Source organism: Diabrotica undecimpunctata, chromosome 7 (genome assembly GCF_040954645.1).
Source record: "Diabrotica undecimpunctata isolate CICGRU chromosome 7, icDiaUnde3, whole genome shotgun sequence".
NCBI classification, from domain to species: Eukaryota; Metazoa; Arthropoda; class Insecta; order Coleoptera; family Chrysomelidae; genus Diabrotica; species Diabrotica undecimpunctata.
Window position 1 is genome coordinate 117,488,704 of NC_092809.1, and position 16,623 is coordinate 117,505,326.

The following is a 16,623-nucleotide window of genomic DNA, read 5'->3' on the forward strand; positions in this document are numbered from 1 at the left end:
GGCACAAATGAGATAATATTGTGTCAAGATAGTGACAATGAGGAGCGTGAAAATTTACCTAGCAATGTCAAAGAAACTGTCATTTCTGCCAAATCTTTAGATTCCTCAGATATTGATACCCCTTTGTCTGAAAGACTAGGATATAAAAGGAAGAAATCTCATAATTACATGAAGGGAAATCCGAGAAGATCAGAAAATGATACAAAATTTACTGGTTCTGAAAATTTACCTTCTTCGATTTTACAATTAGAAACTCCGGTCCAATTTTTTAAGTTTTTGTTCCTGATAATCTTATAGAGCATATCACAGACCAATCAAATGTATATTTAGTGCAATAACGTCCAAATAAACCAGCTAATATAAAAAAATATGAAATAGAACAATTTATAGGAATTACTATTTACATGTAGATAATCAAACTTTCATGAACAAGACACTATTGGAATGCTAATATTAGCCACCGAACAGTTAGCGATGTGATGAGCTGTAACAGATTCGAAGAAATAAAACGTTTCTTGCATTTCAATAACAATGATGACGTGATTGAAAATGATCAGCCTGGACATGACAGATTATTCAAAATTAGACCCGTTCTGAGCCAAATCAAAGAACGACTACTCATGGTTCCGAATAGAAAGCCAGCTAAAGCAGTATAACCCAAAAAACCACATAAGTGGGGCCTTAAAAACTTTGTGCTGAGTGGTATTTCGGGATTAAGCTATGACTTTAATTTATTTGCTGGTTCCTAGAGTAATACTGTACCTCTAGGAGCACCAAATCTTAGTATGAGCAGCAAAGTGGTTGTCAAATTAGCAGATTCGATACCAAAACATCAACATTACAAGTTTTTTTTTTGACAATTGGTTTACCAGCATACCTTTTATGATATATCTGACCAAAGAGGGCATTTTACCTTTGGGAACAGTAAGACTTAATCGTGTTCCTGGAGTTGTGATGCCAGCTGAGAAAGCAATGAAGAAGCGCGGTAGAGGTCATATGGTAGAAAAAATAGGCAATATAGACAATGTGGATGTCAGTGTAGTATCCTGGTTTGATAATAAAATCGTTAATACAATGTCAACATATGCTGGAAGTAAACCAGAGGGAAAAAAAAGAAGATTTTTCAAACAAGAAAGTATTCATAAAATGATATCTTGTCCTAACAGTGTTTTAATCTACAACAACTACATGGGAGGTGTAGATCTCCTTGATTCCAGGTTAGCATTTTATCGTATAAAAATCAGGTCAAAGAAATATTATTAACGAATATTTTTTCATTTAATTGACATGACAGCCGTGAACTGTTGGTTATTAGCCAAAAGGGCGAAGAAATGTGATTTACCCCTTTTGGATACCGAACTAGCAATAGCCGATGCTCTCTGCAAAGCCGGAAAACCAATTAAACAGACCAAAGTAGGAAGACCGTCAAGTAGTAGCATTCAGCAGATGTACGAGAACAAACGAAAAAAGGGACCCACTAAAGAACTACCCCAAGAACACATCAGTAAATATGGGCTTGATCATTTTCCCTATTGGGATGAGAACACTAGGTCAAGATGCAAATTTCCGGGCTGTACAGGGAAAACATATATAGTGTGCACAAAATGCACAATACCGTTGTGTATTAATAAAGAAAGAAACTGTTATTTGCCGTTTCATACTGGATACTGTATAGCTTCAAAATAGTTTGACTTTAATATTATATTGTTGCATAATGTTCCATATTTGGCAACAAAAATTTTTTTTGTCTATAAAGTTTTCTTCGTAGCTAGATTTTTCAATATTTTCCCGTAAAAATAGAATAAAAATTCTTATCTGAGAGTCTATTTTTGACAATCAACAAAAATTCATGCGGTAAAGGGTTAATATCTGACAATGTAGGTAGATACGTAATCAAAACTAGCGGTTAGGATGCCAAAATCTTGAATTCAAAAACACGCAAAGGCATGTTGACAAATACTGATCAACAAAAAATAATTAAGTCATCTTCCGAGAAATATATGAAGGAAGAAGAAATTAATATAGGAGAAATATGCACTGGAAAAATCTACAGAAATTATTTGGATGGCACAAAGTTTGACAGTAAAAGCAATGGCCTACAACATAAATAAGACATGTAGCATTAAATATCAAAATAATCACGGATCCCAGGTAGTAGGTCTTCAGTAAAATCAACATAAAACAAAAAAAGGAACCTATGGTTTTAGCAATGTTTCTCTAAGTAACGAAAACCTGTCCATTAAACATTATATCGCACCAATCGCACCTTCATTATCTAGTAATGTAATAGTCCGATTGTTCTTATCCAAAGACGAAAAACCACTATTTTTTACTTTGAGATGATGTTACTGATTAACATCATCTTCTTCTTAGCCAAAACATTTAACTCTGTATTATTCTTAGTAATAACGTTTTTAAAAGTGTAAACAACGCTATCTATTTTATTTATTGTTTTCCTTATTTTTTTATTTAATATTTTTATTATTTTTAGGTGAAAATATTGTGCCAGTTAAGGAATCAAATTTTTGTGCACGTGATACTATAAATAGGTTGAGTGTAAATTGGGATTAAAGTTTTACGTCAGATAACAAAATAGCACAATTATTATGTTTATAATACTATATTTTTAATTAATTTTAACTGACAAAACAATAAAAATATTTTTATTTTTATAAATAAACAAGTAGACTTTTTTAACCATTTTATTTTTGCATGGGAGACCACACAAATATTAATCGTGACACATAATTTCTACCAATATTAACCCTTCAACTGCGGAATTTTTTTTGTAAAAAAGTAAACGAAACGTCAGATATATTGGTCAAAACACTTTATTGAACATATTGCCATATTGCTACAAGTATTTTTATCAAATGTACTTTTTTCAAAAAATGCCATTACGTTTTGGTAACGCTAGCCGGCTATGGTACACAACAAATTATTTTGGAAGTTAATGATTTATTTATTTAGCGTATGGCTCAACACATGGAGTAAATACAGTAGTAATTGTAAAAAACGTAAGTACATAATTCAAAAATACTACATAAGATTATATAAAAATGAACATAGACAAAATACAGATAAAATACAAGATTATACAAACAGATAAGGTTATATCTTTAAGTCAAGTTGAGCTATCCATTCAAGGCTTGCAGGCGTAGTTTTGAAAAAGTCTTTTGGGTCCCCTCGATATGCCCTCAATTCACATGTCTCCACTATGTGTTGGATGGTTTGATCTGGAGCTCCACAGTCGCAGCTTGAGGTAGGATGTTTCCCTCATTTATGTAGGTTGTGTGCGCATACTGCATGTCCCGTTCTAATTCGGTTTAGGCTCTTCTGGAGGTAACATTGAAATCATCTGCTATTAGCTGTTGGGCTGTTCTTATGGGTGGTTTTTTGGATGGGAGTCGGTTTGCTGCTAAACTCGGGAAGTCTTCATGGATTGGTAGTTGCATGTTGCTATTTACTTTCGAATACTCCGTTATCAAGGCCTTTTGTCTTCGTAGAATAGGCGGAGGAATATGGCTAAGGATCGGAAGCCAATATAGTGGAGTAGTCTTGATGCAGCCGCTAATCATTCTCATTGCTATATTAAGCTGCGTATCAACTATTTTCACATGACGACTATTTAGCCAGACCGGTGCACAGTACTCTGCCATAGAATAAACCAAACTTGGCTTAGAAATAAGAGCACATGTTAAAGTGATTCACTTCTGAAAATTGCGATGATATTTTTAGTGATAGATTACTAGATATACGGCAGCAATGTTAACAGATCTAGCTTTGTTAACTGCTATACATATTTCTAACTTTTGTATGAAGTTTAAGCATTGACACACTACCCAATATGTTGGAATACTCACATCACAAATTTTTAGTAATTTGTTAAGACACAACAAATAAGACTCCATTAAGCTCATAAAAGAGGATAAAATTTAATATAGCCACATTCATTGATCCTATCCTTGTCAACGACTTCGAACAGGGGTCAGTACCTAATAATGTGTTTGGCGTTTAATAAGAGTAGCACTTACTCACGGGTTCTTTACTTCGAAGGTATTCATGGATCAGTCTGGTATGCCATATTCTCAGTATGTGTATTATGAGTTAATGTCTCCTATTAAGTCTACTTGGTACTCCTGTAAATATCTCTGGGTTTGGTTATTGTATTTGTTGTGGGTTTGTAATTTTCATCTCTCTAGCCATTTTGTTTCTAAATAATATCAAATAGAAGATATCAAGTCAGAGTGTGGTATTGTTAGTCTCTTATTGCCATGAGACAAGCAAGATGGTTTTGCTGCTCTGTCTGCTTAATTGTTTCCCAAGATTCCTATTTGAGATGATTTTCAAATAAAGTTAACTTCCTTCGGAATAATTTGTATATTGTACAAATGTTGCTTTATTTGAGTTAGCATTGGATACAACGTTTGTATCGCTTCTACGGCTCTTAAGGAGTCTCCTGGTCCTTTCCTGGTAAGGAGTGGTATTTCTCCTTGATTTCGAGAAAATTTTGCACTACGAATTTTCTCGGGAAATTATATTTTGAGAAGTTTGTTAAAATTATATTACATCTGAGGGATTTTATGACCCATGGAAGGGGACAAAGATCATCACTAGCAAGACTTGATAATAGGTATTTGCGGTAATAAGAAATTCTTGAGTAAAGGAAATAGATTTAATTTTTTTTTAAGTAGGTCCCAACCCAACCATCGTCTAATGTCCAAAGGAGGTTTGTTGGATTCAACATTAGGTTTTCCGCTTTACTTGTTGTATATGCACCAAAAGCGATTCGTGGAAGAGGAATAAACTATTGAAGCGTAATTAATTTTTAATCTTATATGGGCCTTGTATATTTTAAAGAATGTGGAATTCTTTATAATGGCAATAACATTCTGCACCACAAGTATTATTGTAAAGGACTTTTTTGAGATTCACAATAAAAACAGGCTTGTGGTTTGTGTCTACGTTATTTTCAGTTCTTGCACTTGCACATGTCTTGTCTAACTGAGCCTTTAATCTAACATAACACCAACAAATTTAATTTCGTTAACGTAATAAAGATTCTTATTATATACAGTTTGCTGAGGCAGTTTTAAATTTAGTTGCTTTTTAGAGAAGCAAACTACATTAGTTTTTATTGTAGAAAATTTACATAAGTTTTTTGTGACCGTAATAAGATGTGACTTTTTTTTGTACGAGGTTTTTTCATTTGTTTGTTTACTGTCGGCATACAAAAATCCATACCTTCGGGCTCCCGAGCCACCGCAAACGTTCTTGTGTGAATACATAAATCATATCTTGCATTTCTGCATTCATAAAATGATTATGACAAAGCACTTCTCCGTTTGATCAAAAAAAGCAATGATAGCCTTAAAAAAATTCAACAACATACTAGACCCTCGTAAAAATAATTCGCTCATAAAAATCACTTTTAAAAACAACAATTATCTGACAGCTCACAGTATACTTTTCATAAATGAAATAATATTTGAAATTTCCTGATATTTATGATATTTTGAATTCAACAACTGTACAGTTGCGTTTTTCCAGAAACGGTTAGTTTCCAGAAACACTAATGTTATTATTAACTAATTAATGCAATGTTTTAAAACATGTCAGAATAATATTTTTGTTTTGTATTTATGTAAACATTATTTTCTGAATTTCTTAGTATAATCTGTTCTAATTTTACACAATTTATATCAGACGAATGTGATTTTAGGATGTAAGTGGATACTTACAAAATTATTTACAGAAATTCCAAGTTGAAGAGTAAGAAGGGCAAATATAGCCCTGTCAAGAAAGATATTCAAGAATACAAATAATATTCACATAGAGCTAAAAATTGGTGCAAATGTTCGAAATGTCATTCTAGCTAAAATTTAGAAAGTACCCATCAATCTGACATATAGAGATATACCGATTAGAACAGTCGAAAAATCTGTGTGCTGTTAAGAGTAATACTTCCCTTAATCATGTTTGCGATGTTGTGTCCCATTGAGTGAATGATGATTAGAAATACAGGTTAAGAGAATAGGTTATGGTGCCTAAGCACATGGTCAATGTGCAATGTCTAAGTAATATGTGTTAATATTGAGTATAAAATAAAGCTAAAGAATAAATAGTTTGAGAGCTTAAGTCTAAAATCCAACAGATTCTGTTCCTAGAAAACTCTATAGTAATCAAATATGGCAAGTACAGTAAAGAATGTATTTAATACTGAACTTTTAAATGGGACCAATTATTCTGCATGGAAATATAGAATTAAAGATATTTTGGAAAAAACAGTTGAACAATGGATTACTACGGAATTTAATGAGAATAATTATACAGAAGAGTAACAGCAGTCGTGAGACAAGTTAGTTTTACCCTACTGATGACTCGTCGTTGCGATAGTAATCCTGCTCAGTACGAGAGGAACCGCAGGTTCGGACATTTGGTTGACGCACTTACTCGAGCGGGTAATGGTGCAAAGCTACCATCCGTGGGATTATGCCTGAACGCCTCTAAGGCCGTATCCTTTCTAGTCAAAGGTGGCAACGATATCTCTTTGAGTTCCGAGAGTCGAAAGACTCAAAACAATGTAAAATTACTAGGCAATCGTAGTTCGCTACGATTGTCGCACGAGCCCTTATTTCCGTTGAGATTATCGGTTTACGGTAGGATCGATCCTTACCAGTAGACCAGATCTTTAGATGGACGAACATGGGTATTATAATCTTTTCAATGTTGGAACTCGGAATTGTCTGTAATAGCGACACAGAAAGATAGAGCTTGCAGGTCAATAATTGTACAATGTATGGATGAAGATCAATTAGAAGTTATTCGAGATAAACCTCCAACTTATAATATGTAACATGGTTTGTAAGGACGATGTAAAAAAAGAGGACTACCTGAATAAATAATTTTGAGAAAGAAATTATTCGTTACAAAATTCAAAGAGATCGCGAATCTGGAGCAGTTTTTTAATGAGTTTAATGATGTAACAAGACAATTTAAACCGACGGGAACGCACATCAGAGACGAAGATTTAGTATGTAACTTACTACTCTCTATGCCACCATTCTTCGAAACAATTATTGCAATTCTAGAAAATTTAGATCCAAAAGAGTTAACAATTTAGTTGCCAAGAAAAAATCTTCGAGCAGAAGTGGAAAGCAAGAAAGTATCTTCATCCAGTACTACAAAATATGAAAAACCAGCAGATTTCTTTTCATGAAAACCGTAGTTTGTTACAGATGTCACAAGCCAATTATAAATTATAATAAACTATTCAATTAGTACCACAAATAAAAAACAGAACACAATGTTCAAAAAATATACTGATTACATACAAATAAAGCTAAATGCTTAAAGCTTAAAGATGCGAAAGTTGGATCTCCGTTTATAATTCCACAAACATACATTATACAACTGAGGAGTTGATGAATACACTACAACGAAATATTGACATAACAACTAAGGAAAAAATCAGAAGACAGAGACTTATTTAAACATATTGCGAAGAAAAAATAATTTAAATAAAAAATTTAAGAAACACTCTAGTCACATAAATACCAGTCATGAATCTAAATTATTGAAAATTATCTTAGCAGATTATTAACAAAAGCAAAAAAAGAAATAGTTTAATGACTTAATTAATAAAAATACATATTTGCACTTCAAAGCCTCTTTGGACATGTGTCAATAAATTGTGTAGTGGAACAGTGGTTAAAACAGAAATTGAGCAGATAAAGACAGATGATAATTTAATAAAAGATCATGGAAAAGTTGCAGATAGATATAGTCCGTCTAGAAAGTATCCGGAAAAAAGAAGGCAGAATTATAATTTTACGGTATTTATTTCTATCACTTGAAATATAAAATTTCAACAAATAATTCATCTCATTTACTTATACAACCTCCATTTAAATCTAAACACTTAACTAAACGTCCAGGTACACCCGAAACTAGGTGAAAGCCATAATTTTTGGCAATGGTGTTCCAGGTCTGTAAAACTGACCCAATCAAACCTTTTTTATCTCGTGGCGCTGCTCGTTCCACTTCAATCTTCATCAGTCTCCATATGTTTTCAATGGGGCTAAGATCTGGAGATGCTGCTGGCCACGGAATTGTTGCCAATTCGTGTTCTTGCATCCAAGCTTGAGTATAAGCAGAAGTATGGCATCTTGCATTATCTTGCTGAAAACGCTACCCCTCTGGATATAAAACATGAGCCGTTTCAAGAAGAAAACCATTTAGGATGTCACAATATTTCGCACTATCAACAGTACCATTAACTATACAGAGAGGTGTAGCACCACGCTGAGATATTGCTCTCCAAACCATTATTTTAGTGGGAAATGTTGAAATTTAACGGTAACATTTTCTTTTGATGACTTTTAGACGATTTGCACCAAGCTGGAAACAACTTTCATCAGATATAAAGACATTATTAAAATTATCTTCTCGAAAACGTTGACAAAAATCTATTCTTCGTTGCCTTTGCAGAAGTGTCATTGTAGGGATTTTTTTTGGATTCCTTGATATGTAGCCTTGCTTTTTCAGGGACATGCGGACAGTTTCTGAGCACACTTTTATTCTTCGTTGATTTCCAAATCTGTTCACTAATTTTCGAAACCCTAGGCGCGGATTTGGTCGACCTAAAGCCACTAAAGCATTTAAATTGTTTCCGCGAATCTTACGCGGTCTACTCGAAACTGGTCTATGTCTCACATCTATGCCATTTTTTATCCTCTTTATTGTTTCATACACTGCACTTTTTCCGAGTTCAATCAATTGCACTAATTTTTTAACATTTCGGACACCCTTTCTATACAAATATTCCACCACTTTTCTTTTTTCTACTTGCGACATTATTTCACAAATCTTAAGTCTGTGTACAAACAACAATATTTGGCAGATAGTGTTGTCATGCGATTTTGTCCATAACCTACTATCTGCACAACCTACTTGATTCATTATTTTTGTCTTAAAATGTTACAAAAAGGAAATCTATTAAAATTAGGAAAAATATAAAATTCCGGATACTTTCTAGACGGACTATAGAATTTGTATAAAAAATTTAAGAAACACTCCAGTGACATAAATACCAGTCATGAATCTAAATTATTTAAAATTAGGTATCTTAGCAGATTATTATTAAAAGCAAAAAAAAGAAATATTTTAATGACTTAATTGATAAAATTACTTGCACTTCAAAGCCACTTTGGACATATGTGTCAATAAATTGTGTAGTGGAACAGTGGTTAAAACAGAAATTGAGCAGATAAAGACAGATGATAATTTAATAAAAGATCATGGAAAAGTTGGAGAAAGATAGAATTTGTATAAAAAAATTGAGAAACACTCCAGTGACATAAACATGAGTCATGAATCTAAATTATTTAAAATTATCTTAGCAGATTATTAACAAAACCAAAAAAAGAAATATTTTAATGACTTTGCACTTTAAAGGCTCTTTGGACATGTGTTAATAGATTGTGTAGTGGAACAGTGGTTAAAACAGAAATTGACCAGACAAATACAGATGATAATTTACTAAAAGATTATGGAAAAGTTGCAGATCTATTTAATAACTATTTCAGTGATTTGGGAAAAGATAATGCTGAGACAATTGATACACCTCTCAATAATGTTGAAGATATTGAGTATGTAAAAATACCATATATTTATTTCCAACTAATGAAGATGAAGTCATAAAAACAAGACACACTAAAAAATAGAAAATCACCATCTCAGATCAGAAATGTTATAAGAAGTTGCGGAACAAATTCCTAAACCATCGGCTTATACAATCAATAACTGTTTCAGATTAGGAACATTTCCCAATGTAGGTATTAAAAACAAGTATTATTAAACCGCTTTTTAAAGGTGGAGATCGTAGTGAACTTGGAAACTACAGACCGATAAGATCGACTTGGCGAATCTCAGTAAAGTAATCGACAAAATTCAGTCTATATCTCGTCTAAATAATTGTTTAAAGAAACATAATATATTATCTAAAAATCAATACGGCTTTAGAGAGGGACGGTCTACAGAAGATGCAACTGGTAAATCGATAAAAAATATTTACAACTCTTTAGATAATAAAAAAGCTTTTTTATGTATATTTGTAGATCTCTCTAAAGCATTCTTTGATACTCTAAACCACAAAATATTAAAAAATTACGGCATCAGAGCTGTGGCATTAAAAATGCTAGAGAGCTACTGTGACAGCAAAACTAACTGTAAATGGTAAAATCAGGGGAATCAGAACTGTGACTTACAGAGTCAGACAAGGAACGGTGTTGGAACCGCTTTTATTTACTATTTATACAAACACCTTACTTACATTACAGACCTCAGGCCCGATCATAAAGTTTCGCTGACCATACGCCTTTTTTTATAGCAATAACAATTGGGAAAAATTAAGGGAAAATGTCGAAACGGACTTTGTAAAAATAAAAAACATCGTTTTAACATAACCAGTTAACATTAAATATTGAGAAAACTAAATATTTGCCGTTTTCGTATTTTCGAATTACACCACTAGCTTATCACATTTCAACTAACTTGAAATTGACAACGATACAAAAATTCCAGAAGTAAAAAACATTAAGTACCTTGGTATTAGACACCTAAAATGGGATCAGCATATCAAATATGTAGTCCAAAAAATAAGACTTGTTACTACTTATACTACTTATACTACAATCACAATAAGCCTATGCGATTATTGGATGGGAAGAAGCCTATAATGCTCGCCTTAAAAATCTAAACATTATTTAAAATTCGATAATTAGAATAATATACCTATAGAAGGGGTATACGATCTTCAGTGGCCAATTATTTCAGACAGTCATTTCATGTATTTAAACTAGTACTTCTACAAATCGGTATTATATTACAATGAGAAATCATTTCTGAATTGTACCCACCATACATAACGTTATATTGATTTTTTGGGACCAAAAATTTTCAATTGCCTTCCATATACATATTATCAAAACAATATACAACCATAAAAAAATTAAAAGAGAATTAAAACACTGGATCCATGGTAATAGATATACGAATTAATGAGCTGAAATATCAGATTTCAGAAATATCAGGTTTTCCCAATTGTAATTGATCAACAGTTTCCATGTTACTAGTTTAAAGTTTTTATAATTGAAGGGCCAAGTGGAAGAATGTGTTATGTAACATTTTTTTAAAAAACTTAGTATTGTCATGCAAGAATGTTTTAAGTACCTGTTTATCATGAATCGTTATTGCCTTAACTCTATCTAGCATACTAACGGCAATACACAAACGCATAAGGTGTTAAGTACAGGTACAGTAAAATTATTAATAAATACTGGAATAAGGAGTCATGGGCACATAACGCCTTTTTCCATTCATAAGCTATCTAGTTTATTACACATCGCAAATGACAACACTGCTTCCTCCTTCCATCACCTGATGTCTCGAGGACATAATAAACGTTAAGTGAAACAGAACACAACAGAAATATTCGCACATAGTATAGTATGTAATATACTGTAGTAGGTACTATAGATAAGTAATATGCTATTCGCGTCATTCCTCTACTGAATTCAGTCGACTGTCGAGGAGTAATTTTTAACGTAATTTCTCTCGCTTAGAAGGTATAAAAATATGTCTTAACGCGGAAAAAGGTTGGTTGAAAAGGCGCAAGCACAATATACTGATTTAAATTATTCTTCAAATACCACTAATGGCAATGAAATAGAAAGTGCGTATTTTTTAATTATTATCTAAAGAAAACAAAAGTAATTATTTTACATAACGAAATTTAATTTTTAGTTGATACTCAACACATATTACCTGATAAAGAACAGATTTCCGATTTACCAATGACACATATGTATACATCAAGTGGCATTAAATATATTTCCAGTGACGGAGTGCCAAAAGGGGTGAAAATGGTGTCAAAATCCATGAATGAAGAAGATAGAGATTTGAGTTTTTCAAATATTAACATTGAAAATAAGATGGAAGGTAATTATTTTTTATTAGTGTGAAAGCATGAATTATTCAAGTCTTAACACTTAAGTTTTAATACTTTAAGTTTTAATACTGGTTTAGTTGACACTCAACAAATGTCTAATGATGATTGGGTTCTACATTCACATGCGTCATGTTTATTTAAATCAAGTGGCATTGAATACGTTCCAGGCGAAGAGGAATCTAGTGACGACGGTGACAGTGTAAAATTAGCAAGTATTGGAGTAAGCAGTCGGGAAAATACTAAACAGGGAGTGAGAAATCTTGAAACAGAAGAAATTATTACAAGCGTAAGCTTAGAAGAGGCCAGTTCAATGAATAATCTTAAGACATTATCTGTAAAAATTAAATTAAAAGTTTTCCAATCAAAATAAAAACTAGCAAACTTAGGGTAAGAAATCCCGATGCATGGAAAAGTGCAGACTAAAATGCAGCAGTAAATTTAAGGAGGAAGAGCGAAAATCAATATTAAATAATTTTTACGCACTTGATATTAATGGAAAAAATGCTCTCTTACTTAAAAGTATTATTCCTAAACCGGTAGCACGCATCAGAAGAGATGCAATAAAACACAAATCTGTATCTTATCGATATACTGTTGTATTCAATAATGAAGAAATTTTTGTGTGCAAAAAAGCACATATATATATGTGTATATCAAATAGGGATGAAAAAGTTAGATGTCGTTAAAGGCAAGCTAGCCACTGGAGCATCAGCTCCATCTCTCGATAAACGTGGTCGACACTGGAATAGGCCAAACAAATTAAATGATCTTGTTAAACAGGAGATAATGAATCATATTTTAGAATTCCCTGCAGAAGAGTCCCACTACTCACGCACCAGTAACCCCAACAAAAAATATCTGCCACTTAATCTAAATATGTCAATCATGTATCGATTGTACATTGCTAAATGCAAGGAAAAACAAAAACCCGAAATGTATTTTATAAAGTAATCATCATATGTCAAAGTTTTTTCTGCAGAATTTAATTTATCGTTTAGTCATCCAAAGAGCGATACATGCAGTATTTGTGATTCAGGGCAAGCTAGTGAAGAGCACCATGAGAATATTAAGATAGGATTCAACTTAATGAGTAATGACCGCACTAAAGCAAAAAACGATAATACTGTGTGTTACATTACAATGGATTTGCAGCAAACTATGCCTTTGCCAAAGATAACAACATCAAAAGCTTTTTATTTGCGCCAAATATGGTTGTATAACTTGGGTATCCATGTTGTGACAGTAAATGGACAAAGATCTGTTTTTTAAACATGGACAGAGGATGTAGCAGGTAGAGGTAGTTCTGAAATTGGAAGCTGCTTGTGGAATTTTATGCAGACATGTGATGATATTAAATATAAAAAAACATTTAGTAACATGGTCGGACTCTTGCGGTGGTCAAAATAAAAATTTTAATTTGATTATTTTGTATCAGTTAATGATAGTTCGAGGTTATTTTGACAAAATAGATCATAAATTTCCTGAAGTCGGCCACACGTATTTGGACTCTGATCGGGATTTCGGAAGAATTGAAAAAGTGCTTAGAAGACATGGAAAAATAGTTACACCGCAACAGTACCGGGAAATAATTAAATCTGCCATTGGTAAGAATTGTATGGTTAATGATATGGAAACCTATTTTCGTGACCTTAATAAATTAGGTTCTGAGCTTGGCCTGATAAACAGAAAAAAAAATTTACTTAATCAAAAGGTTCGCTTCAGAGATGGCATTAAGTGAATTCGAATCGATGAATTTGGAAGCTACCTATATAAAGAGTCGTATGATGAATATACTCCATTTCATAAGGTTTCAATATTTAAGAATAAACCAAAGGTACCCACAGAAAATGTCCACTTTTCTAGAATTTTAGAAAAGACTGGAAATATATCAGATAAAAAAATTGCTGATATTATTACTCAGTTGCCATATATTTCAGAACATCGTGGATATTACGAACGTGTGATTCGTGAATATGAACAAAACAAAAATGCTCCAATACCGCAAAAACTTCAACAAAATAGTAATATGTTATTAAAACATTTTTTTTTTATTATTTCAATAATAATCTCAATCTGTTCCTGATTTTGTGAATGAATAAATGATTTATTTTGTAGTTAACTCTTTATTTCGGTAAACAATCTATTCCTTTTGGTATTTGGTAATAATAGAAGGTGTTATGTACATTTTTTTTAAAGAAGGGGAAACTGATAGTATTAGTAGACTTAATATATACCAAAAACTGATTACTTATGTCCTAACATGAACCCTATAGTGTACTAGTTCTAGTGTTTTTAATAAAAAAATTCCAGCATCATTCACTAAAAGTGGATTATCTTGAAAACTAATTTTTGTAAGTTAACACCTTCTTCCACTTAGCCCTTCAATTGTAATTTATGCAATAAAAATATGTAAATATGCAATAAATATATGAAAATTCAAACCTCACGTACAAGTTGTAGTCCATGTGACACACAACTTCTGTTCAGCTACGAAAAGTACATATTTTTATAAAATTTATATTACCTAAATAGCGAAAATAAACACTGACTTACCTTCTATTCTTTTCCTTAAAATTTTTATGGCGTTTTGTTGATCTTCCGTAAGAGAAGGAACTTCCTTTTTTGAGTTACTAGGCATTATATTTTTTCACTGCCCATTACTTTTTAATAATTCACTATAATATGGAATATTAAATTAACAACCACGTACGCTGTTCTGCTCGGGGATCGTATGAAACAATTTAAAAACAACGCAAATTGCCTTTGGGATGTCTCCGTCACGTTTAAGGAGATAACGCTGATCCACAGGTCAACAAATGTTAACTTCACATATTTATTGTTGCAACATATGATAAAATGCGAATTTATGTTAAATATAAACAGCCAGATTACTATAAATATTTACCTTTATAAATTAATAACAGCCTTAGAATAAGATCAATGTCTCGTTAGGACTACAATGGAACATTTTTATGTTATTTGAAATCTGTTAGAAGATTTTATCAGTCATCGCTTTTGTTAGTTTGGTACTTATTTGGACATTGCTATTCTCGACCTATAAAAAAGTTATAGCGACAAACCACAGTAACCGTTAATTGAGAAACTCAGCGTTTAATTTAAAAAAAAAAAACATGATAAAATAGATCAATTTAAACATATACTACGTGACATCAAAATCAGAACATCCATTATAAATTATTACATTTTAAAAATATTTGGCACAATTATACAGTATAGCAAAATAGACAAACGATCAAAACTGTTTAAAACAAAAAAATTTGTTTTAAATTTAATAAGTGATTTCATACTGTTTTTAACGCTGATTTCGGGAAAAATAGTGAAAACATTCCATCAAGTACAGTCATTTTACAAAAGGATACAATAAAGGGTAATAAGGAGAAACTAGCAGTATTTTTATGCCAGCACTTGTTTTTGCCGTACCCACTCCGCAACCACTTGCTGAATCGCTGCGCCTTCTTTTATGTCAGTGCCTATCTGTCGTGCTGCACCTTTCCCCGCTATTAACAAGCAGTAAGCCTCTGATACTGTCCTACAGTTCACATTAGCTCTTCACTCGATGCAATTCACGTGTTGTTGTTACTAGTCTTTAAAGTAGTGACTGTTTTTTCGTGTTCTGAAGTTTTTGTGTTGTGTAGACACTGGCAAATGGCTACCAGAGGATGTGTAAACTCGCTAGATTCTTCTTCTTTGGATATATTCATTGAGTTAAAGCAACTTTTGGCTTATACATTTTTTTAAGAAAGTCAATACTTTTCGACTTAGTCGTAAGTAAAAGTGTTAATTGTTTAACAAAAAAACACTTTTTAAAAGATTTTTGCGTTTTTATTCAAAAATTATATATTTTATCAAAAAATCATTTTTTTAAACAATGTCGCCTACAAAATTGCAAAAAAACAAACAGAATGGGGGATTTATGGTGTCTGTAGCCTTACAAATGGAGAAATAGGTTATTGAAAGCTGGTTCTTCTTTATCAAACGCCAAAATTGAAGGTTTCAACGTAAAATAACCAATGTATTTTCCATGGAAAACTCATAACATCTATTTTTTTTTATTAAAGTCTCTTAACACCAATTCTAAGGAAGTTATAACAAAAATACGGTTCGTCTTTATTTTTATCAGCGACAAATTTAATGAAAATCACCTCCTAATTATCAGACTAAATATAGTCGTTACCCCATTACAACTCAATTGATTAATATACTTATAGTATTCTCTAGAAATTTGACTAGTTTAAAATGCTAAGTTTAAAAAAATGAATTTGAAATAAGAGGCGGACTTCTCATGCTTGTGCTAGACTTCAAAAGGTGCTCTCAAAGAAGAAAATACAACCAATTAACTCACTCATAAATTACAAGGGCGAGTATACCAGTAGAGAAAACGACACGGCTGAAGAGGTCTTCAGGTCGCACTTTCCTGGATAACAAATAGTTGAATTACCAATCAACTGGAAACCAGTAGGCAACGAGGCTCGGCATAGACTTTTAAGAACTAACTGACATTCAGTCAAAAAGACTGTAAACTATGAAAAAGTAGCATGGGCAATAAACTCATGCGAGACCTAGAAATAATCAGGAATGGATGGTATATCCAG

At 32.3% G+C, this 16,623-nt stretch overlaps 1 protein-coding gene across 1 annotated transcript in view; it reads right to left on the reverse strand.

Moving 5' to 3' along the window:
* The window catches only part of LOC140445740 (retinaldehyde-binding protein 1-like), a 34,568-nt gene extending 19,780 nt beyond the window's left edge, over nucleotides 1-14,788 (reverse strand). The window contains exon 1 of the mRNA XM_072538043.1: nucleotides 14,564-14,788. Coding sequence (XP_072394144.1) covers nucleotides 14,564-14,648 — 85 coding nt within the window. The 5' untranslated portion in view covers nucleotides 14,649-14,788. The remainder of the gene's footprint in view (nucleotides 1-14,563) is intronic.
* Nucleotides 14,789-16,623: the final 1,835 nt, after the last annotated feature.